This window comes from Leptonychotes weddellii, chromosome 12 (genome assembly GCF_054177405.1).
Source record: "Leptonychotes weddellii isolate Sample4059 chromosome 12, ASM5417740v2, whole genome shotgun sequence".
Lineage (NCBI taxonomy): Eukaryota > Metazoa > Chordata > Mammalia > Carnivora > Phocidae > Leptonychotes > Leptonychotes weddellii.
The window spans coordinates 4,560,063-4,585,600 of NC_138380.1; the positions used below are offsets into that span (position 1 = coordinate 4,560,063).

At 34.4% G+C, this 25,538-nt stretch overlaps 1 protein-coding gene across 14 annotated transcripts in view; it reads left to right on the forward strand.

Moving 5' to 3' along the window:
* The window catches only part of KMT2C (lysine methyltransferase 2C), a 270,106-nt gene that overhangs the window by 163,116 nt on the left and 81,452 nt on the right, over positions 1 to 25,538 (forward strand). For 12 of the 14 annotated variants that reach the window (XM_081799810.1, XM_081799816.1, XM_081799813.1 and 9 more), the window contains exons 13-18: positions 210 to 287; positions 2,318 to 3,027; positions 13,537 to 13,656; positions 16,127 to 16,243; positions 23,380 to 23,481; positions 23,677 to 23,781. In XM_081799810.1, the coding sequence (XP_081655936.1) occupies positions 210 to 287; positions 2,318 to 3,027; positions 13,537 to 13,656; positions 16,127 to 16,243; positions 23,380 to 23,481; positions 23,677 to 23,781 (1,232 nt within the window). The remainder of the gene's footprint in view (positions 1 to 209; positions 288 to 2,317; positions 3,028 to 13,536; positions 13,657 to 16,126; positions 16,244 to 23,379; positions 23,482 to 23,676; positions 23,782 to 25,538) is intronic. The other 2 variants (XM_081799812.1, XM_081799820.1) reach the window with 2 other exon arrangements.

Here is a 25,538-nt window from a genome sequence, read left to right on the forward strand (position 1 = left end):
ACAATAAATCTTGTCATAGTGCATAATCAGATTCCTAATTTCATCTCCATACACTGCTTAGTAATAAATAGTAACAGTGTGTTTTGTACTTATATTGAGAATTGACATTTGGTAGTAGGATAAAAATCTTACTCAACTTACTATTGAGAGAGCAGTGTTAGAGAAATTTTGAGTCCTTGCTAGAGATTCCATAAATGTGTCATTCACAGCAGTTCACATCCACACAGAAGAGCAGCAGAAGAGTAATCCACCAGAAAGTCTTGATACACATGGTCTTCTCATTTCTGGTAAGCATACTATCTAATTTGATGGAATTACAGCATAATGCTTTTATGACTGCTTTGCAGATTTGAGCCACGATCTATTAAGTTAATTTTTCAAATGAATTATCCCAAAGAATTATTTACTATTGCCATATACACATTACAGTAATGAAATCTTTTAGTTAAGTGATCCTTTTCTTAAAGAGAATTGGCATTGGATTTCTAAAGGAGGTTACAGTCTCTGTAGAGTTGCTAAATCAAGTGTTCATTATTAAGTTAAAATCAGGGGTGCCTGGGTAGCTCAGTTGGTTAAGTGGCTACCTTCAACTCAGGTCATTATCTCGGGGTCCTGGGATCAAGCCCCACGTCAGGCTCCCTGCTCCGCGGGGAGTCTGCTTCTCCCTCTGCCTCACCCCCTCTTCGTGTGCGTGTGCACTCACTCTCAAATAAATAAATAAAATCTTTAAAAAAATAAGTTAAAATCATTATAGAAGACTAGTAGTGGAACATAATAGAACTGCTTGTGATGAAGAGCATGTTTACATTTGTATTTTAATACTTCCTGCGTAGTGTACAAAAAGAATATACTTGTGGTCTGCATGTGTGTTGCACATTTTCTTCTTTTCAGTGAGACTTGAGGTAATGGTCTTCTATTAACCACAGTTTAGGCTTCATGTGGCATCAGGATAAGTTTTTTCACTTGAGTCACTCAAATGATGGCACTCATTATTTATGTGTAATTTTCTGTTTTAAAAGTGTGTTTTTTAATCATTTATTTATTTGAGAGAGAGAGAATGAGAGACAAAGCATAAGAGGGAGGAGGGTCAGAGGGAGAAGCAGACTCCCGCTGAGCAGGGAGCCCCATGAGGAACTCTATCCCAGGACTCTGGGATCATGACCTGAGCCACCCAGGCTCCCTTTAATCATTCCTTTTTAATGTTAAGCTTTTTAAAGCATTTTTGTGTGTAAAAATATTTGGTATGATCAGATCTGTTATTTGATGTTTTTTTCTTTATCCTGAACTGCAGTCTTTCACGGAGTAGGAATGAAAGTTGGATTTCATTTTGATATCAGAACATAGATTAAGTGCAGTCACCACAGTAAATAGTAAATGAGGAAATTAATACCTCTGTCAACGTAACTTAGAAATTACCTTGATAGTATTTGAAATAAGTGTTTTTTATCTAGTGATCTTTCCTGATAGAGCCATGTAGAACTCATATAAATTGGATCTCTGACTTTTGTTTTCAGGCATGATTGGGTTAAAGGCTTAACACACTAGCACCCTGACTTAAAATTTACCGATTAGTGACTTTTGATATTTCTGATACCTAATTATGTGTATTGACTTGCTAAACTTTGACTGTTTAATTATCGATGATGAGGAAATACAAAGTTTATATCCAAAAAATGTATTGTGTATGTTAGCAGGTACAGCTAATAAGTAAAATAAGTCTTCTATCTGTGATGTTACTCATCTGAGTCTGCAGAATGAGTTTCAGTTATTTCAATGATACTTCATTTGAGTTGTTTACATCTGAGTGCCTGCTGTTGCAAAATTGCTTTATATTCTAGACTAGTCTTTTTTACTTTTTAACTTGGATACCTCATGTAAGATCACTGAGCCTCCTTTTTGTAGCTGTTGAAAGAGTGTAACTTTGCCTGCAAAATTGTAAATCTTTTTGTAAATGTTCAAATTGTAAAACATCATATATGTTCAATAGAATTATATTAGAAATTCTCTTTTAATATTTTTACCAGAAACCACCTTAAACTCTGGGGATCTTATTAAGGTGATGTTTTTATAGCTTTTCTGGCCTGATCTGTGACCAGTTCTAATTCATGAATCCTGGTATATTTTGGCCTTTATTAACTTGATAATTGTTCTTTTTTGATAAATACCTTCTGTTTTAAGTCAGGATTTAACCATAAGTGTGCTTTGGAAATCCCTTGTCTCCCTTCTCCCTGCCCAAGCCTATTATTTTTAAGTCAGAAAATTAAAAAATTTTTAATTTATAAGTACATTAACATAACAAATATTCCAAATTTTGTAGAACCAGCCCAAGATAAAATGAATCCTGAAATGGAAAATCAGATTTCTCATGAAGTTGATAGTGAAAAGATGGAAATGTCTTCTAAAGTGATGCATATTTGTGAAGATCAAAATGAAAACAAAATGGAAGTGACAGAAAACGTTGAAGTCCGTACACACCAGATCATTGTGCAGCACAAGGACCTGCAGTTAGAGGAACCCAAAATGTCGGCGTCCACAGAAGAATCACGGCCTCCAAAATTCACCATTGAATCTGCCCCTGTTCCACCAGAAACCGTAGTGTCCCCGTGTAAGGAAAGTACTTCTTTATGTTCTAAGGAACAGTTGGCTGTAGAAAGGGTACAAGAACAAATGGAACAGAAAGCAAGTTCTGAATCTTCCACTGCATTTATGGACTTTGAAATGACCCCTACAATGGAGAGCTGTGTGAAAGGTGGTTTGTGCCGAGAAGACAAATCTGTAAAATCACCCTCTGAGATGGAGTTCTCATTTGTGTCAGCAGCAGACGTAAGCAAGGCACGTGTGTCTTCCCCTCCACTTTCTGCAGACTTGCCTTCCCAGGACATACTGCACACTTACCCTTCAACCCTCAGTGCTTCTGTTGGAAACACTATGCCAACAACCTATATCTCAGTCACTCCAAAAATCGGCATGGGTAAACCAGCTATTACCAAAAGAAAATTTTCTCCTGGTAGACCTCGGTCCAAACAGGTAGGGTGATTTTAATGATATAGACAGAAAAATCTGTTGGAGCAATTATATAAAATAAGGCGTACGTGGAACTTTGGAGAGTAATTTTTCCTGTTTTCAGGTAGAACTTAAATGTAATGTTGACCAAAGTGTTTTGGCCAGTTTTTTTTGTTTTTTTTTTAAAGCTGTAATGAAGACTAATTTATTAAACTTAAAGTGATCTTATAATTTCCACTTAGTTGGAACATACAAATGCAACCTATTTGATTACAGTTTCTAATAGAAAACACTTAAATTTTAAAATTCTATGCCACAGAAACAATAGAGCCTTAAACAGTGAAGTTTTAGGTATATTGTAACTGATGTTTATTTTTTCCCCTCTACGATATTTGTTTATTGATATTATTCTTTGTCTATATTTTTAACTGTTTAAGCATCAAAATTTACTAAGGGAGTTATTCATGGTGGGTTTTTCTCAGTTTGATTTTTCTATTAATTGCTAACTTCTTTGTGATCCCCCCAACCTAGGACTTATTTCAGTGTTCTTATGGAAAAGTCTTAGAATTGCATTGTTGATCTTTAGGAAGTGAGGGGAATTCTTCCCATGACCTAAGTAGTGTGGATTCTACCCTTTAAGGGTAAGTTCCAGTTCTTTTTAGTGGGATTTAAACTAACGAGAAGACAAAGTGAGATGCTGTAGCTAATATTTATTCTACAAAATTTCTATTTTCTGAAGTTCTTATAAAATGGCAAGATATCCAACAGTGCAGTGTTTAGTCACAGTGGTAATCTGAAGTTTCACGTCTCATGATTTAAATTGCTTCCAGTGATTAAAGTTTGACTTTATAGGAGTAGTATCATCTCGATCTTGATCATCCAATTTTGGAATCCGAAGATAAGTAGAAAAATAGAATTTTATTTTAATGTGAGAATTAGTTTCCTCTAAATTCCAGATATATTTTATTCTCTGAAGACAGGAAGTTACACACCAGAGGCAAAGTAATTGCCTCATGGAAGAGAACTATTTCTGTGTGGCAAAGACATATGCAGTAAACTAAGACACTCCTTCCTATATGCCTTTCTCTAAGTATTTCCCGTGATACTTATTTTATGTTCTACCAAGAGAGGGTATTCTTCTCAAACCAGTTCTCCTCCTCCCTACTCTTGTTTTCTTTTTTTAAAATAATTGTTAAGTAACAGTTACGTGGTTTTGGCTCTGAAAAAACTTTAGCAATAGAAATTTGAACCTCAAATTTAATTTTGGTTAGATATTTACATTCTTTTAAAGATACTGCATCATAAATATTCCTGTCAAATTTTACTATATAGAGACTTCTACTCAACTGAGAAACCATTAGGATTATTTTTCTGTTGACTTAATGTTCTAAGATTTATGTGCATGTGAGTCTGAGTGTGTGTTAATGTATGTGTGTGAGAGTGTCTTCCAGGTTTATCCCATTTTATATGACCCATGTCCTAATATTTGTTATTGCTTCTGCTGTATTCTCTTTTAGTTCCCAATTCTGGTAGTATTCTGTTTTCTGTTGCCGTTGTCTCATTACTGCTTCATAACTGCTGCTAATCTCATAAACAGTTCATAGGCATGTTTAACCTTTTAGCTTGGTTTTAGTTGTGTAGCAAACAGCCTTCACTTGGTGATGCATAGCTTGCTGATGTACTGCTGTTTTTGTGGAGAGTATGAATTGGATAGAACAAGACAGCTCTTCTACTTTTTATCATTGCTGAGGTGCTGAGGTCATAACTTCCAGGGAATATTCCAGTGTATATCTTTATGTTGGAAATCCTGAAGTCTGTTACTCTGTTATATGAGTTTCTTTGATGTCAAGAATTCCTGTGTTATATCTTTAGGTTTGTGTTTATTTTGCATATTCTTGGTAGTGGGGACTGGGTATAAAATGAGATGGATGTTCATGGCAATGATTGTGATATAAGCAAGATTCTTTGGTGTTCAGCTGTGTTTTGATGGTTAACAGTAGTGTTTCCATATTTTGTTGAAGGTTCTCTGGTCTTTACCAGTATAGTGAAGACTCTCCTAACCAAAGAACTGCATATTTCATTGATTAAATTCTTTTTCACAGTTATCAAATCTTTATGTTCATCTCAACCATTTTCTAATATGTGAGCTTTTCTAAAGAATTCACTTGGAAATTAAATGAATAATTAGAAACAGAGAAAATCTGGAAGCTTAAATTTGAGGTGTCAGCTAATGATTGGATTATTGAATGTTTTTTGGAGAAAGGAGTTAGCCAGTAGAAGGGTAAGCCTGTGCTGTCTAAGAGAAATATAAGGCAAGCCTCATAGATCTAATTTAGAAATTTCTAGTAGTCCCACTTAAAAATAAAAATAAGCAGGTGAAATAAATTTTAATGTTTTAACTTAATATATTAAAAATGTTAGTATTTAATCTTTTATATATAATAAATTATATAATAAATATATATAGTATAACTGTATAAATTGTATTATATATAAATTATAACTATAATATATAACATATATAAACAGTCATGTATATAATAAAATTATTAATGAGATCTTTTACATTCACTTTTCATGCTAAGTGTTCAAGATCTGGTTTCCCACCACATACATTAGAAGTACTTTGTAGTCTCATGACTAATGGCTACCTTATTGGACAATGCAAGGGCAAGCTTTTTTTTTTTTTTTTTTTTAGCTTTAATTTATTTTTTGACAGAGAGAGAGACAGCAAGAGAGGGAGCACAAGCAGGGGGAGTGGGAGAGGGAGAAGCAGGCTTCCCTCGGAGCAGGGAGCCTGATGCCCGGCTCAATCCCAGGACCCCAGAATCATGACCCAAACCGAAGGCAGACGCTTAACGACTGAGCCACCCAGGCGCCCCAAGGGCAAGCATTTTTTTTTTTTTTAAAGATTTTATTTATTTGAGAGAGAGAGAATGAGAGAGAGAGAGCACATGAGAGGGGGGAGGGTCAGAGGGAGAAGCAGACTCCCTGCCGAGCAGGGAGCCCGATGCGGGACTCGATCCCGGGACTCTAGGATCATGACCTGAGCCAAAGGCAGTCGCTCAACCAACTGAGCCACCCAGGCGCCCAAGGGCAAGCATTTTTAAAAACAGGAAGATTTTAGTTCCAGAAGGAACTACATTTGAAAAGAAATACCAACTGAATTTAAGAGTGATAAATTAAGAATGGTGCTCTATTTTCACTACTTTTAAGTACTGAAGTAGAAATAGTCTACAACACATTTTATTTTATTTTATTTATTTTATTTTATTTTTTTAAAGATTTTATTTATTCACTTGACAGAGACACAGCGAGAGAGGGAACACAAGCAGGGGGAGTGGGAGAGGGAGAAGCAGGCTTCCCGTGGAGCAGGGAGCCCAGGACCCTGGGATCATGACCTGAGCCGAAGGCAGACGCTTAACGACTGAGCCACCCAGGCGCCCCTACAACACATTTTAAAATGAATGATAAAAACGATTTGTTGTAGCAACAATTCACTGTGTATTTTCAATGTGTAATAGATTATCAATATAGAAGTCATATATATGTGCCCATATATGTTCATATTCTCTTGTATATACACATATAAGTACATATATATGAGTATGTGTGTATTGATACTGGAGTATGGATGGGTATATAAATCACTATTCTGAGTCAGAGATATCAGGACACAGACCGTGGAATCTGTACAGGATTATTTTCCCTTTAGAAGAGATTAATCATTCAAGTTTAGTGTTTTATATTACACTTTTTATATGGAAGGTTTAGGTGTTATTTGTACTATATTCTTCATGAGATGTTTCAAGTATATCTCAGATATATGCTTCATCCTTCTTACTGTAGGAACACTAATGTAAGTTTTTCTGATGGTTGTGGATAGAAAAAGTTTATTTTTCTTGTTTTCTTCCTCATTTCAGACACAGGATTTCACAAAGATAAAGAGGAAGAGTATAGACATGATAGGTAGTAGGAGAAGAAAATTGGTGGAGCAATGACAGGGAGCCAGCCAGTTGGTCATGGTTTCATATAAATTGTCCCAGTGAACAGTTGAGATTTCTTTCTTTCATCCTTTATTGAAGTTATTCATTTGTATATATTTTAGTGTTTCATTTTTTTAGTATTTTTATGGGTATATCCACTTTGGACCTTAGGTATAGAAAAGTCATTATTGGCCAACTGCATGTTATAATTGCCTGGAGAGCCTTAAAAACATATCAGTGCAATGACCCCACCTTACAATTACAACAGCCCTACAGTCTTCTTTCATTTTAGCCCTGGAAGTAGAGTCCTGAATTAGGGAAATGTGCTACTCATTGTTACTTGTATGCATACGACTTACTACAGGAAATGATTCTTAAAAAGCAGTGGAAAATAGGATGGAAACATTTTTTATTTCAGCATATCAAATAACAATGTGTTTTTCATTTTCTACTTATTTCTCTCATTCCACAGTTGTATATCCATTTTAATTTGGAAATTCTGAGATAATAGTAATCTCAGCCCATCTTCTGTTATTTATCCTATTTGTATCACTTTATTTTATGGAAAAATATTTCATATAATCACATGACTGTGCTCTGCTTTAGACACTCATGTACTAAGTGCTTTCATGATAGTATTGAAAGAGGTTTATTAAACCTATGAAATAGGCTTTATTGAAATATTAAATATTTCAATGAAATTTCATAAAAATAAACTTAAGTACTCAACTGTATTTTGAAAACTTCCAGTTCTAGGAATTTTTTCATTTTTGATTTTACCTTTCCATCATTTTTTGTTGCTAAAATCATATATATGGAAACCTTAGAAATTTCCATTAAGTTCTAAGACTGAAATTTATTGAGGGGTTCTCAGACAAAGTGAAATTTCTTCAATATAGTAGGTTTCCAGGATAGTACTTCATTAGATCATAACCACTTTTCCATTACATTGTGAAGTGGATATTTATTAATTTAACTAATTTTATTATGAACCATAGAACTTTATGACATACTTGCCTACTGCAATAGCATTTTGAATGAAGTGTTTTGAGTTAACAAATCAGTTTCATAATCTATTCTTGTGAGAGAAAAACAAACCTCCAAGGTGGTGAGCTGTAGAGGATTGTAGTTTTATTAACAATTAATTACAAGTAAGCACTTTCTTTCTTTTTTAAAATAGTAGACACCATTTCTAGTTTGTAAATAAAAATCCTTTGTAAGAAGCACTGTTGATTTTTTAAATTTTTGTTTTGTTTTGTTTTTAAGGTTTTAAAAAAAAAGGCATATCTATAAATCATACTGTCCAAATAAGGAGAGGTTTAGTTCTTGTTAAATTATTTCGTATCCAGCTTTTAATTAAAATGTTTGAATTTTGAAGCATTACTTGATATAACTTATACACGGTGATATTCACTAAAAGGAAAGAAATTACCCTGTGTAGTTTTAATTGTCCCTTCTTGGATACCTATTAGGTAAGGTAAAACCTACATTTGTGATACTTTGTCTTAGAGTCTATTAAAGGTTTCATGAGTAAACAGATAACACATTTCTGTATTCTTTATGGAGAATAAAAGATGCACTGTAGTTGCCAGAGTGATTTTCCACTTATAGTCTAGTCTAAATACTATGCTGCCTTTTTAAAAAGTGACTTTTAAGAAGTATTTTGTATTGTTTACATCAGTTTTTACTGTAACTGATACCAGGAAAGATTGGTTACTATAAATTCAGCATGCGCATTTCCATAGTGCAATTACTTGGATTCACATCCTTATTTTCCATTATTGTCTGTGTGACACTAACCACGTTACCTTGCCAACTGTCTTGTTTCTTCATCTGTAAAACTACCTCATACGGTTGATGTTGGAATTTAACAATAACACATATACAGCATCTGACATGTAGCAAGTGGTAGTGCTGCCCTGCTTGCTTTCTTGAATTACAGAGTAATGCATATATTCTGTGAAAATGACGACTTGAGGAGATGATAATCCTGTATTAAATGTAGCTCTGGAGAACCAATCAGATCGACTGATAATTATTTATACTGAAATGTGCCAATGAAAATAACTGTAGGCCTTGAGTGAGTCAAATACTGGACACAGTAAATACAGTATGTAGTAGGTTTCTTGAGTTCAAAGCCAAGTAATGGCTGCACAGATTTTGGAACTGAACAGCCTATTAATTATACTGTGTGTGATATGTCCTGCAGGAGAGGAAACCCAGGGTACTATGGAAAAGCAGAGGGGGTGAGAGGAAACTCAACTCAGACTTGCATGCTGTGCAGCTAAAGTCCAAGAAACACTGCTCTAAATCCCTGAAAAACTGTAGTTTTAAACCTAAAAAGTGTCTAGCCCCCCGGGGTGGCAAGCTGCATACACATACAGATCAGAAGCATCCCTTTTCTCTTGGTTTCCTTGCGCCTATTGTGATATTTCCGAAGCTGTTACCAAAACCATTGCTAGCACCAGCCAAATTCACATTCCTAAATTATTGAAGGCTAAAGCTGGTAACAGCTGTTTTTGTATTTTTATAGCATCTTATCAAAGCACTATCAGGACTAAATTTCTTGTTCCATTTGATGTTGAACTCAGTTTTGTATATGAGACTTATTTATGTGAAAAGAATTCTCTAAGTCATAAAAATGAGTCGTTTGCTGCTGTGGCTGTAATGTACATGAGTGAATGTATATACCAAAAAGGAATTATAAATGCTTAGGTTTTCTGTTTCTCTTGCTGATTGTCCTTTCTGCTCTCTCTTCATGGTTTTCGCTTTCTCTGAATCAGACTTCCCCTTCAGTAGCAACGTTGGTTTCACGGAGCATGGTGGGAGGGGCTGGACCTGAGTGAGGATGACTTGCAGGTGCTAAGTCTGCGCAGGAGACACCAAACCTCTGGCTGCTCTTGAAACTTTTTCAGTAGATTGGGATACTGTTTGGCTCTAATTATGACATTGATCATGTTTAACAGCCAGTAACCAACAGGATTAGGCTTCTAATAATAGAAAGTTGACCTTAATAATCCTTTTCTCCGCTTGCCATTATTGTTTCCATTTTCCTATCCCACAGCCCTTGTAACAGCTGTATAATTTGCCAGGTTGATAAATTTACCTGAGAAGTTGGCCTCCGGTAGAAAGAAGCTTAATACCAACTTTAAGCAGGTTTTGGGTTCAATAATTATTGTTAGAATCTAATTGAATCTCAACCTAGTAGTATTTTTTTTAAGTTTCTGTAGGATTTGATAGCAAGTTGCTTCTCTTTAGCTCTCTTTACAGCTTAATTTCTTGATGGCTACATTTTGAACCCTTTTGCTTTTAATTCATTATAGTTTAAGAGTAGCACTGCATTGGATGGGTTGGTAATTTTTTTTTAAGGTGAGGAAATTCAGGAATGTAGGCTATATCTGATGGGGGAATTAGTATGTTTCAAAGTACAATGCTTATTGATGCATTTACTCATCTGAAAAAACATGCCCAGTGGAAAAAAATAGGCATTCAATAAGCACTGAATAGAATGCTTAACGTAGCAGTGAACAAAAAGAATGGTCTTTTCTCATCAAGCTTCTAGTCCAATGGCAACAAATAAATACAAATGTAGTAAGTATAAATTCAAGTGTAACAGCAGTGTAAACCATGTTTCAGTAGACAGGGGAGCTGACCTCTGAATTGTCTGTGTAAATTCTTTTTCATCAAAGCTGAGATCTGTCGGATAATTTTTAACTAAAGTTGATAATTATAGCTGTATATTAGTTTTAAGGTCTAAAGAATATATTAGGTAATTTTTTCATTGTCAAAACATCTAAGTATAATCATAATTTTTCTCCAGTTCCTATAAAATTGCACACAGTCTATCTTCCAATGTCTTATGATAATATAGTTATTAAAATTCATAATGTAATTACCCAAGCTTTTGTTATATAAGTTCTTCATAGCAGTTGAATGGTTTTCTAATTATTCCTGAAATGGCATCCAAACATTCTTGATCTATGGAGCCCTTCATTTTGTTCATCCGTGTTCTATGAAGTGTAAATGTTTTTAAAATTAGACACAATTTTGGCATCAAAGCTAACTTTTAAATTATGGTGAATAACATATTATCTGAGAGTATGACTTTTTATAATATGTTTTAAGAGCTTTCTACTAACATTAATTATCCACCAAAAGGAATTTTATCAGAGAAAATATTATCAGAGAAAAACCAATGGAAACCTTGAGAGAACTAAATTTAGATATCTCTTGCCCCCATTCTCTACCAGTAGATAATCAGAAACAGTAAAGCATAAGACCCCAAATTTCAATCAGTGAGAAGATGCAAAACATGTTGTAAGGTAGAGGATAGTTCAGCTGGAGCGCTGAAGAAAGGCATCTTTGATGAGGAAATGTCTGAGCCCATACGTGAAGAATCAGAAGAAGAAGCCATGCATTGGAGAGTTGCAGTTGTTCTGAGTCAGTTAGCCCCCAAGTGGTGAAGAGCTTGGCATGTTTGAAGGAAACCAGGGTAGCTGGGGCATAACAATCATGAGAGAGGGCCACAGGATGAGGTTGGAAAGGTTTGAAGTAAACTAAGTGCGCCGGGGAGCTGTTGGAAGGGTTTGAAACAAGGTAGTGTTATGTTTTTGGCAAGTCCCTCTGGCTGCTGTGTAGAGGAGGGCTTGAGGGGGTTGCGGGGTAGGGAGATTGAATATACTGATTTACTGATGGTTTGGATTGAAGGAGTGGCAGGGGAGAATGATGAGGGAAGAGAACAGATCAGATGATTTCCCATTTTCTGACCTGAGGTCTGGAATCCGTTTCTGAAGAGAGGGAAGATTGTGAGACGGAACTGGGTAAGGGAGAGATTTTAGATGTGGTTAAGTTGAGAGGTTTGGTGTGACAGAATGGACGTGCTAAGGAGGAAGTTGAAAACCATACTAACTTCTGCAAGAACATGTTGGAACTAGAAATGTGAATTTGGGAGACAACAACATTCAGGATGGTGTTTACAGCCCTCATGATAGATCATACCATTTAGGAAGAGACTACACAGAAAGGAACATTGTCCCGGCCTCAGCCCTGGGAAACACTGGAGCTTTGGAGGTCATGTGGAGGCAGAGCATGCATGGGGGACAGAAAGGTCAGCAAGGAATGGCAGAGAAACATTCACAGGTGTGCTGCATTGAACCCAGGAGAACTGTACGGTGATATTGACAGTTGGAGTACAATGAGAATAGAGAAATGACTTCTGGCAGCAATACAGGTTACCCGGAGACCCTGGATGCAGCAAGAAAGAAGACATAGGTGTAGATGCAAGTTGATCTGATACTGGGAAAGCGAGGTAATTTACCTGTCAGTAAAATCAGGATAGCCATTCACTGAGCTTGAGGGTAGGTTAATTAAAAGTGAAACCAGTCTCTTCCTTGTGTGGTTTTTCTCAAAATACTGTTATTGCATTAATTATCTGCAATATAAAGGGTAGTCAAACTCTAATTTTGGTTATTTAAATTCCTGGTGGTAGTTTTATGTGATTCATAGGCCACTACTTGTTAGTTTGATAATATTCTAGAAACCTGGTAAGTACTGTGTTTCTTAAGTTTGGGTCATTTAAGTGGTAAAAGTTATAGCATATGGTATGGAATTGCCTAATTCAAAATAGGTTCTTTATTGTTTGACATTTGTTCTGTGTTTTTCTTTAAAATATTATCTTTGTGAAGTAGACCTTTTTATTTATGCTGCTTAGCATCTTCATCAGATTAGTTCAGGTTAATGCTGAATGTGGTTATTAAGAAGTAAAATGTCTTACTTTCATTTTAACTATTTGAACAAGATACTATTTCTTGTATAAATAACCAAGTTTAGGCATTTTAATTTGCAAATTTAGGACAATTTGCTTTAACGTTTTTCACTGTACAAATTAGTCCCTTGGATACAATCTAAGGATAATAGTCCCCTAAATAAAAATAAAAACTGAAACTACAACTAGTGGTCACTGGAAGGAAGAGTAGTTAAATGCTAGGATTATAACTGATATCTACATCTTAAGATTGCAAACTAACTTTCCACAATTTAAAGTGAATGTGTCTATCAGTTACTCATGTTTCTGATTGCATTTGTTTGCCTACTGCTTTGGTTGTTTATAGCAGTAGGTGTATGTAACATTCTTTAAGGTTATTTCTCTTTTCCAGGAGAGTGATAGTTGTTAGAAGAAAATAATCCCCAAATAGTTTCTTACATAAAGTGTTAATTCTTAGAATTTAATTGACTTTTATTTATGTTTTGGTTCTATAATTGCAGTTCATGAGTCAGTGTTGATGTCCTATAAAGCCTAATTCCCAGTATGTTTCATTGTACTGATGTTTCCATCTGAATAAAATACTTAATGTAAATTGTAGCTGCAAACATTTAAGTATAAAGTCATTGTAAGCCATAAGCTTCTTGTCCCTATCTTGAAGCAATTTGTCCTAAATTTCCATATGTCTGCATTTGTTTTTGCTGTTCTAAAATTCCTCAGTTGCTGGCTTTGACCTTTTACGTTGCTGAGTTTTATACATCTATTTTCTCACCTGCCATATCCTAGGGGGCTTGGAGTACCCATAATACAGTGAGCCCACCTTCCTGGTCCCCAGACATTTCAGAAGGTCGGGAAATTTTTAAACCCCGGCAGCTTCCTGGCAGTGCCATTTGGAGCATCAAAGTGGTAAATAAAATTGCATTTACATTCATATATCATTTCTTTCTAGTTGGTTTTGTCCAAGTAGAAGTTAAGAATTAAGCCTTTTCTAGATAAATAGTTCAGATTCCAGAGCCACTTTTTTAATCTAAAAATTTTAGTATGAAGAGTCAACATGGTTGCACTTAAAGATCTGGATTAGAAGGAAATTATATTACATGACTGATTTTAAGTGTGAATTTTTAATAACTTCTTTTTATGGTTGCTTTTTTTTATGTTGTAATTACCAGTGTTTCTATGGGGGAAAATCCTTGTCACATAGGCTATAAAGTAATTTAGGACTTGCTCATTCATGATAATCATAAAATTTTGTTGCTTAGAAAAGAACAAAAGAAAACTACACTAATCTATTATGTGCTAATGGAGAAGAAATACCAGAATCACAGCTGATTTCACTGTCTGTGTTAATAAGCTCACAATTATAGGGCCTCTCTCTCATGTCATTGATGGAGGACTCTGCTAGTCCTTGAAGTAAGTTATGTAGTCTGATGCATTTTAGAAGGTAAAAAATTAATGTGAAAAGTATTAATTGTCTGAGAAGTTAAAATATTTTACTACCTAGAGAAGATAATTTTCTTCATCTTCTGTATTTTATATTCTGGAATAAGGCCGTTTATTTTAGACTAATCAGGGATTTCAAAGGAGTTCTCAATTTTACTTTCTTATTTCTATCACTATTAGAACTTTTTCAGCTCACTCTGATATGCAAGGTGTTGAAAGTAGAGATAGTTGGTTGAAGAGTATAAAAGATGTTTTGACAATTTTGTAGCAAATACCACCAATTTTCACTTATTCTCATCTGTGTCTTTAGATGCTGGAGAAAACTAGATTATTATAGGCCTGATTTAATAATTGACTTAAACTTTAAAAAAAATCTTTCATACTTATCAATGGGAAAACTATCCAGTTCAATCCTCCCTATCCTTTGTTCAAAAAAGCACAAGAGATCTAAAAGAAGAGCAGTTTAAGAGAACAAGGAGATGCAATTTGTAATTATCAACACTGAAGGGAAAAAAAGATTACCCCCTTCCTTTTTGTTCATGTGTATTTGTTTTATGCTCACATTATAACCATAAATTATCAACTTGGAAACTGTTGTGCTAAATAGGTAACGAGTTCAGCATTTCAGACTACAATAAAAATGGTATCAGTTGAAAACGTGACATTATTATTTAACTTACTGTGGAAAAAAAATCAGGATTTTCCTGATTATTTTAATAATTTTAGATATACAGAATATTATAAATATGTGTTGATGTCAGGCTTTTTCAGAAAGTAATACATAAGTCGGAGTATAAACAAGAAAACAACAATAACAAGTAACCCTAGTATTTATTTGTTAGAATATCAGAGAATTTAACCTGTTTTCCTGTAGAATATTTTTGTGTTGGGTAAAAATTCAGATCAGTTATTTGCATTTCAAGTAATTATTATCCAGATGAGTTAAAGCAAGCTGTTTACTTTTTTATCAGCTTTCCTATAAACTTTAAATACATTATCCTCTAAATACTGTGGTAGAGTGAGGTACACCTGTTCAGTTCATACAGATAGCTATTGAATAGTAGGGAAATTGACAAATTTAGTGACAGGAAAAATACTGTTGTACACTAGCAAAAATTAGCTTTCATGCAGTGTAGTAGCATTGCAGAATACTGGTTAAGAATGTGGACACGAGCCAGAGTTGCTAGCTCTAGACTTTGGACAAGTTACTTTTTTTTTTTTTTTTTTTTAAAGATTTTATTTATTTGACAAAGACACAGCGAGAGAGGGAACACAGTGGGAGAGGGAGAAGCAGGCTTCCCGCAGTGCAGGGAGCCCAGTGCGGGGCTCGATCCCGGGACCCTGGGACCATGACCTGAGCCGAAGGCAGACGCTTAACGACTGAGCCATCCAGGCGCCCCTGGACAAGTTACTTTTTTATCCTTCAGTGCTTTTATCTCTAAAATGGGGATAATAAAATAGTACTGACCTTATGAGATAGTTGCGAGTAAAACGTGCTTAGACCAGTATACCGTCAGTACTCAATATATGTCCGCTATTGCCATAATTACTGAGAGAACAGTTAGTGAGTCTTTCCTTATACTTGCTCTATATTGAATACAAATTGGATGGAGTTAGTGGCTGTTGAGCCACCTAGAATGTAGGATTAGGAAGTGGAAAAATAAGGCCAAAGTTTGCTAGTACAGGGCATTCACAAAACAGACCTAACATTTGATTCGAAGGTCATAGGCATTTTATGTTTATACTTTTTAAGTTGCATAATACGTGTTGAAAGATAAAAATAATAAGCCTGGTCTCTTTAATATTTATCATCTAATCAGAATAAGAGAGAAGCAAGTATTTGTGTAACCTTTAATAGAATGTTTTATCTCACATTGGATTTTAAAATTTTTTTGGACTTTTGCAGAATGCTGATTTTTCCTTATCTGTTACGTAGGGCCGTGGGTCGGGATTTCCCGGGAAGCGGAGACCCCGTGGTGCAGGATTGTCAGGACGAGGTGGCAGAGGCAGGTCAAAATTGAAAAGTGGAATTGGGGCAGTTGTGTTACCTGGGGTAAGGCTCATTTCTCATATCCTTTATCTTTGCTATAATCCTTAATTTGTTGACTGATGATGATAATCTCATTTGTAAAATTGTTAGATTGTAAGAGTCACATAAATAAGCCAGAATTTTTATTTTACTCTACTTCTGCCTTCTTTTTAACTTTTAAACTTTTCTTAATATTTTGTGTTTCCCATCCTCTCTTTTCTTACCTTCCTTTTTGACTCTGATCTTTCTATAGCAACCATTGCCAAAAGTATATATGTAATATATTTGCTCCTTTATTTTTTATAAAAGCAAACTCCTGTTATATTATTGAGCTTATTTGAAAAACTTAAGTTGATGTTTTAAGTTTTTTATTATAATACAGCTGACAGAAGAAACTAGAAATATTGCAGATTACTACATACTCTAAAGATGTTGATTTTATGACTATCTTTGATATATTTTAATTCAAGATTGATAAATATTTGCTCATTGGCATGTATATGAGGCTTTAAGTGTGTATTGAAAAAAGTCTGTATTTGGCAAACAGTGGCAAATATTTCATGTGGTAACTTTATATTATTTTATCAAAATCCTGTTTTTCAAAGTCTAATCGTCATTTTAAGTTCAGGAGACTAGTGGATTGTTTCGTTTGTGCCACAATTTGTATATCTGTTCACCTATTAAAGGATATTGTGGTTGCTTCCATTTTTTGGCTGTTAAAAACAAAACTGCAAAAAAACGCCTGCTATGAACTTTTATGTTTAAGTCTGTATGTGGACATATACTTTGTTTTCCCATGAATAAATATCTAGGAGTGGAATGACTGGAAACATGGTAGGTGTATGCTTAGCTTTTTAAGAGGAGTCTGCTTTCTAAGTTGGGTGTGACATTGTATGTTTGCAAGAGTACATGAGATTCCTGTTTCCTCCATATGCTCACCTGTACTTGCTGTGGTTAGTCTTCTTCATTTCAGCCACTGTAGCAGGTATGTTAATAATATTGCATTTGCATTTGTCTCATGACTAATGATGTTGGCACATTTTTAGGTGCTTATTTGTATATTTCTTTGATAAAGTCACTCTTCAAATCTTTAGTACATTTTAAAAAATTTGAATAGTTTTTTAACTTACTGAGTTTTGTATTTTCTTTATGTATTCTGGACATGGTAAAGAACTTGTTTGGAACAGCAAATGTTTTAATTTTGATGAAGTCCCATTTATTAATTTTTTTTTTATGATTGTGCTTTTGGTGTCAGAAATAATTGCATAACCCAAATTTACAAACATATTCTGTGATTTCTTCTAGAAGTTTTATGGTTTTAGGTGTTACTTTTAGCTGTATGATCCAATTTGAGCTAATTTTTATGTATGATATGAATATAGATTGAAGATCATATTTTGAATATCCAGTTGTTTGAACACCATTTCTCTGAATTGCCTTTGTATCATTCTTAAAAATTAGCTATCTATGTATTTGTGAATCTAATTTTGGAATCTCTATGCTATATTGATCCATTTCTCCATCTTTAGGCCAATACTATACTGTATTGACTATTTTTACTTTATAACTACTATTGAAATCAGACAATTAGTTTTCCTTTTTTTTTTTTTTTTACCTTTTCAAAGTTGTTTTGGCTATCCTAAATCCTTCATGTTTCTATATGAATTTTACCATTGGCTTGTAAAGTTCTGCAAATAAGCCTGCTAGGATCTTGATTGGGTTTGCATTCAAACTATAGATCAATTTGGGGGAAGTTGATGTTTTAACTGTGAAGAGTCTTTCAACCCATAAACATTGTGTATCTCTGTTTCTTTGGGTCTTTTTAAATTGTCTCAGTGATGTTCTTTAGTTTACAATATAAATGTCTTTTGCATTATTTCTCAGATTTATCTCTATTTCCACATTTTTTATGCTCTTGTAAATGGCAGTGTTATCTCAGTTTCAAATTATAGTTGTCTGTTGCTAGTATCTAGAAATAATCATTTTTGTGTATTGATTTTTGTATCCTACAGCCTTACTAAACTCCTGTATTACTTGTACTTGTTTATTTGTAGAACCCATTGAGTTTTCTACACTATGACACTTATGATCATGTTGTTTGCAAATAAAGTTTTCTGTCTCTTTAATCTAGAGGGTTTTCATTTCTGTTCCTTATTGCATTTGCTATAACCTTCATACAGTGTTGGTTAGAGGTGATACGATAACCTTGTCTTTTCGATCTTGAGGAGAGAAGACATTTAGTCTTTCGTCATTGAATATGGTGTTAGCTCTAGTTTTGTTTTATTTTTAATTTTTTTAAAGATTAATTTGTTCTAGAGAGCGCAAGAGAGAGTGTTGCATGAGTGTGTGGGGGGGGTGGCAGAGGAAGATGGAGAGAGAGAATCTCAAGCAGACTCCCTGCTGAGCCCGGAGCCCAGCATGGGTGATCTCGTGACTGTGAGATCATGACCTGAGCCAGAATCAAGAGTCAGTCGACCCATTAAGCCACCCAGGTGCCCCTTGTTTAATTTTTTTAATAGACATCCTAAATCAGTTTGAGGAAGCTCCTTTCTATTCATAAGTTGCTGAGATGTTTTTCTTTTAATCAGGTGTAGATGTTGGATTTTGTCAAACGCTTTTTCTGCACTTATGGCTTGTTTATTGATATGAAGTATATTGATTGGCTTTTTTTGTATGCCAACGCATCCCATGTTCTTGCGATAAACTGCACTTAGTCATGATGTTTTTTTCTTTTTCATATATTGTTGGATTCAAATGGCTAAAAATTTTAGACTTCTTAAGTCTATGTTCATGAGGGTATTGGTTGGTCTATAGTTTTACTTTCTTTTAATTTCTTTGATTTTGGTATTGGCATAATGCTGGCTTCCTTGAGTGAATTGGGAAATAGAATCTTCTCTTCAATTTTCTGGAAGAGTTGTGTGGTATTGGAAACATTCTTTCTTATAGTATTTATAGAATCATTAGTGAAGCCATTTTGGCCTGGAGTTTTCTTTGTGAAAAGATTTTTTAAAAGTTTTTATTTTAATCACCCAGTGCTTATCGTGACAAGTGCATTCCTTAATATCCATCACCCATATCACCCATCCTCCCACTTCCCTCCCATCTGGTAACCATCAATTTGTTTTCTATAGTTAAGAGTCTGTTTCTTACTTTGTTTGTCTCTCTTTTTTTCCCCCTTTGCTCATTTGTTTTATTTCTTAAATTTCACATACGAGTGGAACCATATGGGAGTTGTCTTTGTCTGACTTACTTCACTTAGCATTATACTCTCTAGCTCCATCCATGTCTTTGCAAATGGCAAGATTTCATTCCTTTTTATGCCTGAACACTATTCCATTGTGTGTGTGTGTGTATCTTCTTTATCCATTCATCAGTCAGTGGACACTGGGGCTGCTCCTATATCTTGACTATTGTAAATAATGCTGCAATAAACATAGGGGTGCACGTATCCCTTTTAATTAGTATTTTTGTATTGTTTGGGTAAATACCCAGTAGTGCGATTGCTGGATTGTGGGGTAGTTCTATTTTTAACTTGTTTGAGGAACCTCCATACTGGTTTTCACAGTGGCTGCACCAGTTTGCATTCCTACCAACAGTGCAAGAGGGTTCCTTTTTCTATATCCTTACCAACACCTGTTGGTTGTTGTGTTTTTGATGTTAACCATTCTGACAGATGTGAAGTGATCCCTCATTGTAGTTTTGATTTGCATTTCCTTGATGATAAGTGATGTTGAGCATCTTTTCATGTATCTGTTGGCCATCTGGATGTCTTTGGAGAAATGTCTGTTCATGTCCTCTGCCCATTTTTTAATTTGATTATTTGTTTTTTTGGTGTTGAATTCTGTCAGTTCTTTATTTATTTAGGATACTAATCCTTTATTGGGTATGTTATATGCAAATATCTGCTTCCATTCTGTAGGTTGCTTTTTAGTTTTGTTGATTGTTTCCTTTGCTGTGCAGAAGCTTTTTATTTTGATGTAGTCCCAATCATTTATTTTTGCTTTTGTTTCCTTTGTCTCAGGGGACCTATCTAGAAAAATGTTGCTACGGCCGGTGTCGGAGAAATTACTACCTATGCTCTTTTCTAGGATCTTTATGGTTTCAGGGGTCACATTTAGATCCATTTTGAATTTATTTTTATGTATGGCGTAAGAAAGTGGTCCAGTTTCATTCTTTTGCATGTTGCTGTCTAGTTTTCCCAAAAAGATATGTTGAAGAGGCTGTCTTTTTCCCTCTTCATGGGAGGATTTTTAACTATATATTCAGTTTCCTTGGTAGGTATAGGGCTATTTAGGTTATCTATTTATTCTTACATGAATTTGTCTTTCAAGGAGTTTATCCATTTCATGTAAGGTGACAAATCTGTTGGCCTGTTATCCTTTTAATATCTGTAGAATATGTAGTGATGTCACCTTCCTCATTCCCAGTGTTGGTGATTTGTTTCTCCTCTTTTTTCCTGATTGGTCTTGCTGCAGGTTTATCAATTTTATTGATCTTGAGCCAGCCTTTGCTCTTATTAATTTTTCTCTGTTTTTTTCTGTTTTTCATTTCATTGATATCTACTCTGATCTTTACTATTTTCTTCCTCTCACTTTGAGTTTAATTTGCTCTTCTTTTTTTGTTTACTTATTATGTCCTTGCTTGGAAATCCCCCACTTGTGAGGTTTAGGTTAGAGACTTCTGTCACCTTTAGGATAAATCAGAGTAATATGTATGTAGGCAATACTAGGACACTCTCTCAAAGATTGTCTTCCTTACCTTTGAGGTAGGTTTTATATATCTCGTAGTTTAAAGGTCATGAAATGAAGTATAAAAAAAAACAGTGGGTCATTAAGCTACCTGATACTGTTTTCCTTCTTACATGTACAGTTGCTGTTCAAAACCCTTGATTTTTTTAGCACTCATAATTGAAATATGCTCTTTGAATCTAGGTGATATTGCAGCTTTCTGTACAGACTTTGTTTCTGGTTTGTACTGGGAATACTGTAGTCCATCCTTGTTTTTTATTTCAAATAAAAGTGTTCTCTGATTTCTCTAAATTTGTCTTTGAAAATAATAAGATTTTATCATTTCTTTGAGCCTATTCACTAGGTATCATCCAATTATAAAACCGGTTTTGTTTTCTGTGTTGCAGATGGGGATATAGAAATGGATACTTTTTATTTTTGTTAGCTATATTTTATCTATTGTCATAGTTTTCATATTTTAATAAGTTTTCAGTGCATCTTTAGTCCTTTGGGTGAATTACTGGTAACTTCACTTTTGGTAGACACTTAATTATTATGAATGAAACGATGTTTTACTTTATGAATCATCTTGTTCAACTTGCTAAAATCTTAAAATGCTAATTTTGAGATACACATTTTTTTAAATTTTATTTTGTTAAGAGAGTGAGGGAGAGAGACACGGAAGGAGGGGCAAAGGGAGAGAGAGAATCTTAAGTGGGTTCCATGCCCGATGCAGAGCCCATTGTGGGGCTTGATCTCACAACCCTGAGATCATGACCGAGCTGAAATCAAGAGTCAGACCCTCAACCTACTGAGCCACCTGTGTACCCCAAGATGAACATTTTTGAATATATTTCCTAAAAAAAAAAAAATACAATATTAGATCAACTGTTAGATCAACAGTACCGCTGCTGCCTCTTGAATCTTGATTTTTCTTCCTTTTACCAGTTTGGTGTCTTTACATATTAGGCTGATCCATATGAAGTTGCCAACCTTCAACCATTTTTGACCTGGAAAAACAGCAATTTCTTATTATTCAACTTGTTATATGTGCCAGTAGACTACGTATAATTGCTTTGCATATTTTTGTACCGTAGTGTTCTACCTCACATATGATTCTGCAGCTTATTTTTCTACTCAGCTAAGTGGCTTGGTGATTTTTTTTTTTTTTTGATGGAAATCAAAACAAATTTCTACCACTGCTTTTTAAATGCTGCATAATTTTCCAGTTTGGATTTACCATGGTTTTAGTAACTCCCTAGTGATGACTATGTAGGTTGCTTACAGTTTCCCCTTGTAGTCTTTAGACTTATTATGACTGTAAATTGCTTTTATGGTTGATTCTATAATAGTAGTACTGGCCATTAAAACTGCTTTTAAACTTACTTGCAATGAAAAATATTATTTCTGTAATATATTCCTTCTTTTTAGTTATTCTTTCAGTCATTCCTCAAGAACAACAATACTATTACTTTTTATTTTGAACTCAACCTATTATGTTTCATGTCTGTCCTTCCAGGCTAGATTGTAAGGGAAGAGGATCGTATTTTAAAATTTTGGCATTGGTCTCCCTGCTCTCTTTTTTAGCAACTAATTTAGAGCTTTTTTCATGATAATCATTCCGGAAATAATTATTAACAAGCCAGTAGGTACTTAGTTGATTTGGTAAAATTTAGCCATGTCCAGAAATGAATATCTGTGGTTGGTAATCTTTTGGCTAAGACTGAAATTTTGATAAGTTATTCAGAATAATATTTTAAAGCAGTGCTGTCCAACAGAAATATATGTATATCACATATGCAATTTAAAACTTTATAGTAGCTACATTAAAAAAGAAAAGAACAGGTGTAATTTAACTTTAATGTATACCTTTTGACCCGACATATCCAAAATATTACTATTTCAACATGTAGTGTATAAAATACGCAAAATTATTTATGAGCTATGTTTATGTTCTTTTTTGTTTGATACTTAAGTCTTTAAAACCTCGTAGGTATTTTATACTTACAGCACATCTCAGTTTTGACTAGCCAGATTGCAGGTTTTAGAGTCTCTAAAACAGAGTGATACATATCTATGTGAGTATATGTATGTATAGATACATAGGATATACACATACACAAATATAATACAGTTTCTTTTGTTTCCTCATTAATATTTCTGGCTAATTAAGTCTTACTAAAGATAGTTTATATTTTCTCACTGCTCCTGATCTATGGGACTTGTAGTTCTAAAGAGACCATTAGGTAATAAAGTGTCAGGACTTACACCTTTATGGTATTATCTTGGTAATAATAATAATCTAATTTGGAATTGTTATTCTGGGCCTTGGCAAAAATTGTATTTTGAATATGAATCTTCTCACGCTTTTCATTTAAGTGTGCTACAGGTTTAAAGTATGACTGTGCACTCTGTGTATTTTGCTTTTTATAGGTGTCTGCTGCAGATATTTCATCGAATAAGGATGAAGAAGAAAACTCCATGCACAACACAGTGGTGCTGTTTTCTAGTAGTGACAAGTTCACCTTGCACCAGGTTTGAGCTCAGTTATGGTCTTCCACTCTTGAGTTCCTCTTTCCCCCTTTCTGCTTTATCCTGTATGCACTGAAGTCATTTACTATTTAGCTTTAGAGCTATAATAGCTAAGAAGCTAATTTAAAAAATAAAACTAGTACATTCTTAGCTGAGTCTCCAACCTAAATTATTATGTTCATGTGTTTTTAATTTCAGGATATGTGTGTAGTTTGTGGCAGTTTTGGCCAAGGAGCAGAGGGAAGATTACTTGCCTGTTCTCAGTGTGGTCAGTGCTACCATCCATATTGTGTCAGTATTAAGGTAAATATACTTGAATTTAAATCAGTTAAAACTATATTGAAATTTGATATGAGTAGTATCATGCTGTTTCCATTTCTTATAATTAGTTATTGTTTGTTAGTATCATTAGACATACGTGACAGTATTTAAGTATTTAATATTTAAATATTGCCTTTCAATGTTACCTGAAAAAATTAACTCCTATAAATCTGTGGTCTTAAATTGTAGTGGTTATCCTGCTGTCTCAAAAAACTAAAAATAAAAATGCATGTCTTTAAAAGATACTTTATACTTTTATTTGCTAAGGCATGAAGTTTAATTGATCCATTCTGTCTACTGATAATAAAAAGTTGACACCAACCACGGAACTTAATAAAAATCCATTCATTCACCTGGTCTCTTCCCCATGTTCATTCTTCTCAACTCTCACCTGTATATGAAGGACATTTTCTGTTAGGCTTCTTGGATCAGTGGGTTGGTGTTTTTAAATCAGTTTTGGAGCAATTTTGGCCATTTCTTCATATTTCTTTTTCTGTTCCCCACACCCTCCTTCTGAAATCTTAGTTGTATGTGTACAAAATTGTATGATATTGTCCCCAGATTGCTCTCACTTTGATTTTTCTGCAGTTGCTTTTCTTCCTGCTACTTTAGTTTGTATAGTTTCTGTTACATTCCCCAAATTCACTTAAAAAAAAAAAAAAGCTTTATTTATTTATTTGAGAGAAAGAGAGTGAGCATGCTCGAGCATGAGTAGGAAGGGCAGATGGAGAGGGAGAAAGAATCTCAAGCTGACTGTGCCCTGAGCGTGGAGCCTGATGTGGGGCTAGATCAGTATCAAGACCGTGAGATCATGACCTGAGCTGAAACCAAGAGCTGGATGCTCAACTGACTGAGCCATCCAGGCGCCCCTCCCCAAACTCACCATTTATTTATTTATTTATTTATTTATTTATTTATTTAATTATGTTAATCACCATACATTACATCATTAGTTTTTGATGTAGTGTTCCATGATTCATTGTTTGCATTCCAAACTCACTTTTATTATGCAGTGTCTAATCTATTTTTAAACCCATCCAGTGGATTTTTCAGAGATGATTGTATTTTTTAATCACAGTTTTATAGTTTAAGTTATCTTGTAGTTTAAATTTTTTTCTTCATTGAGATTTTTTTTCTTTCAAGTCCTTGTATTTGTTGTTAATTCTACCATGTCTGACATTTCTCATTATTAGTTTATTATTACTAGTATTAGCTTACTTCCTCCTTACAAGGATGTATATATTTTTTTTTATTTAGTAATCTTTGATTGTGGCAGTTGTACATTTTGGTATTGTTGGCAGTTTGGATTTTGTTCCTTTAAAAAGTATGGAGTTTTTGCAGGCAGTTATTGTAGACATTTGAACCATTTGAAGCTTCTCTAGGCTTTCTGGGGTAGGTCTAGAGAACCTTCACTTTGAGGTGGCTGTTCTCAGACTTTTTGGTCTTAGAACCATTAACAGTCTAAAATTATTAAGGACCCCATAGAGTTTGTGTTTATGAGAATAATAACTATTGAATATTTACCATTTTATTAAATTAACTGGGAATATTTTAAAACCTAAATATACAAGCATGTTTGTTATGATGTCATGCAATGATGTTTTCTATTTTATATATCATGTAGCCCCTGCAAAACATCACTGTGAGTGGATTAAAGTGAAAAAGGCAAATAACATCTTAACATCATTATGAAAATAGTTTTGACCTCACAGACCCACTAGGGTTTCCTGGACCACACT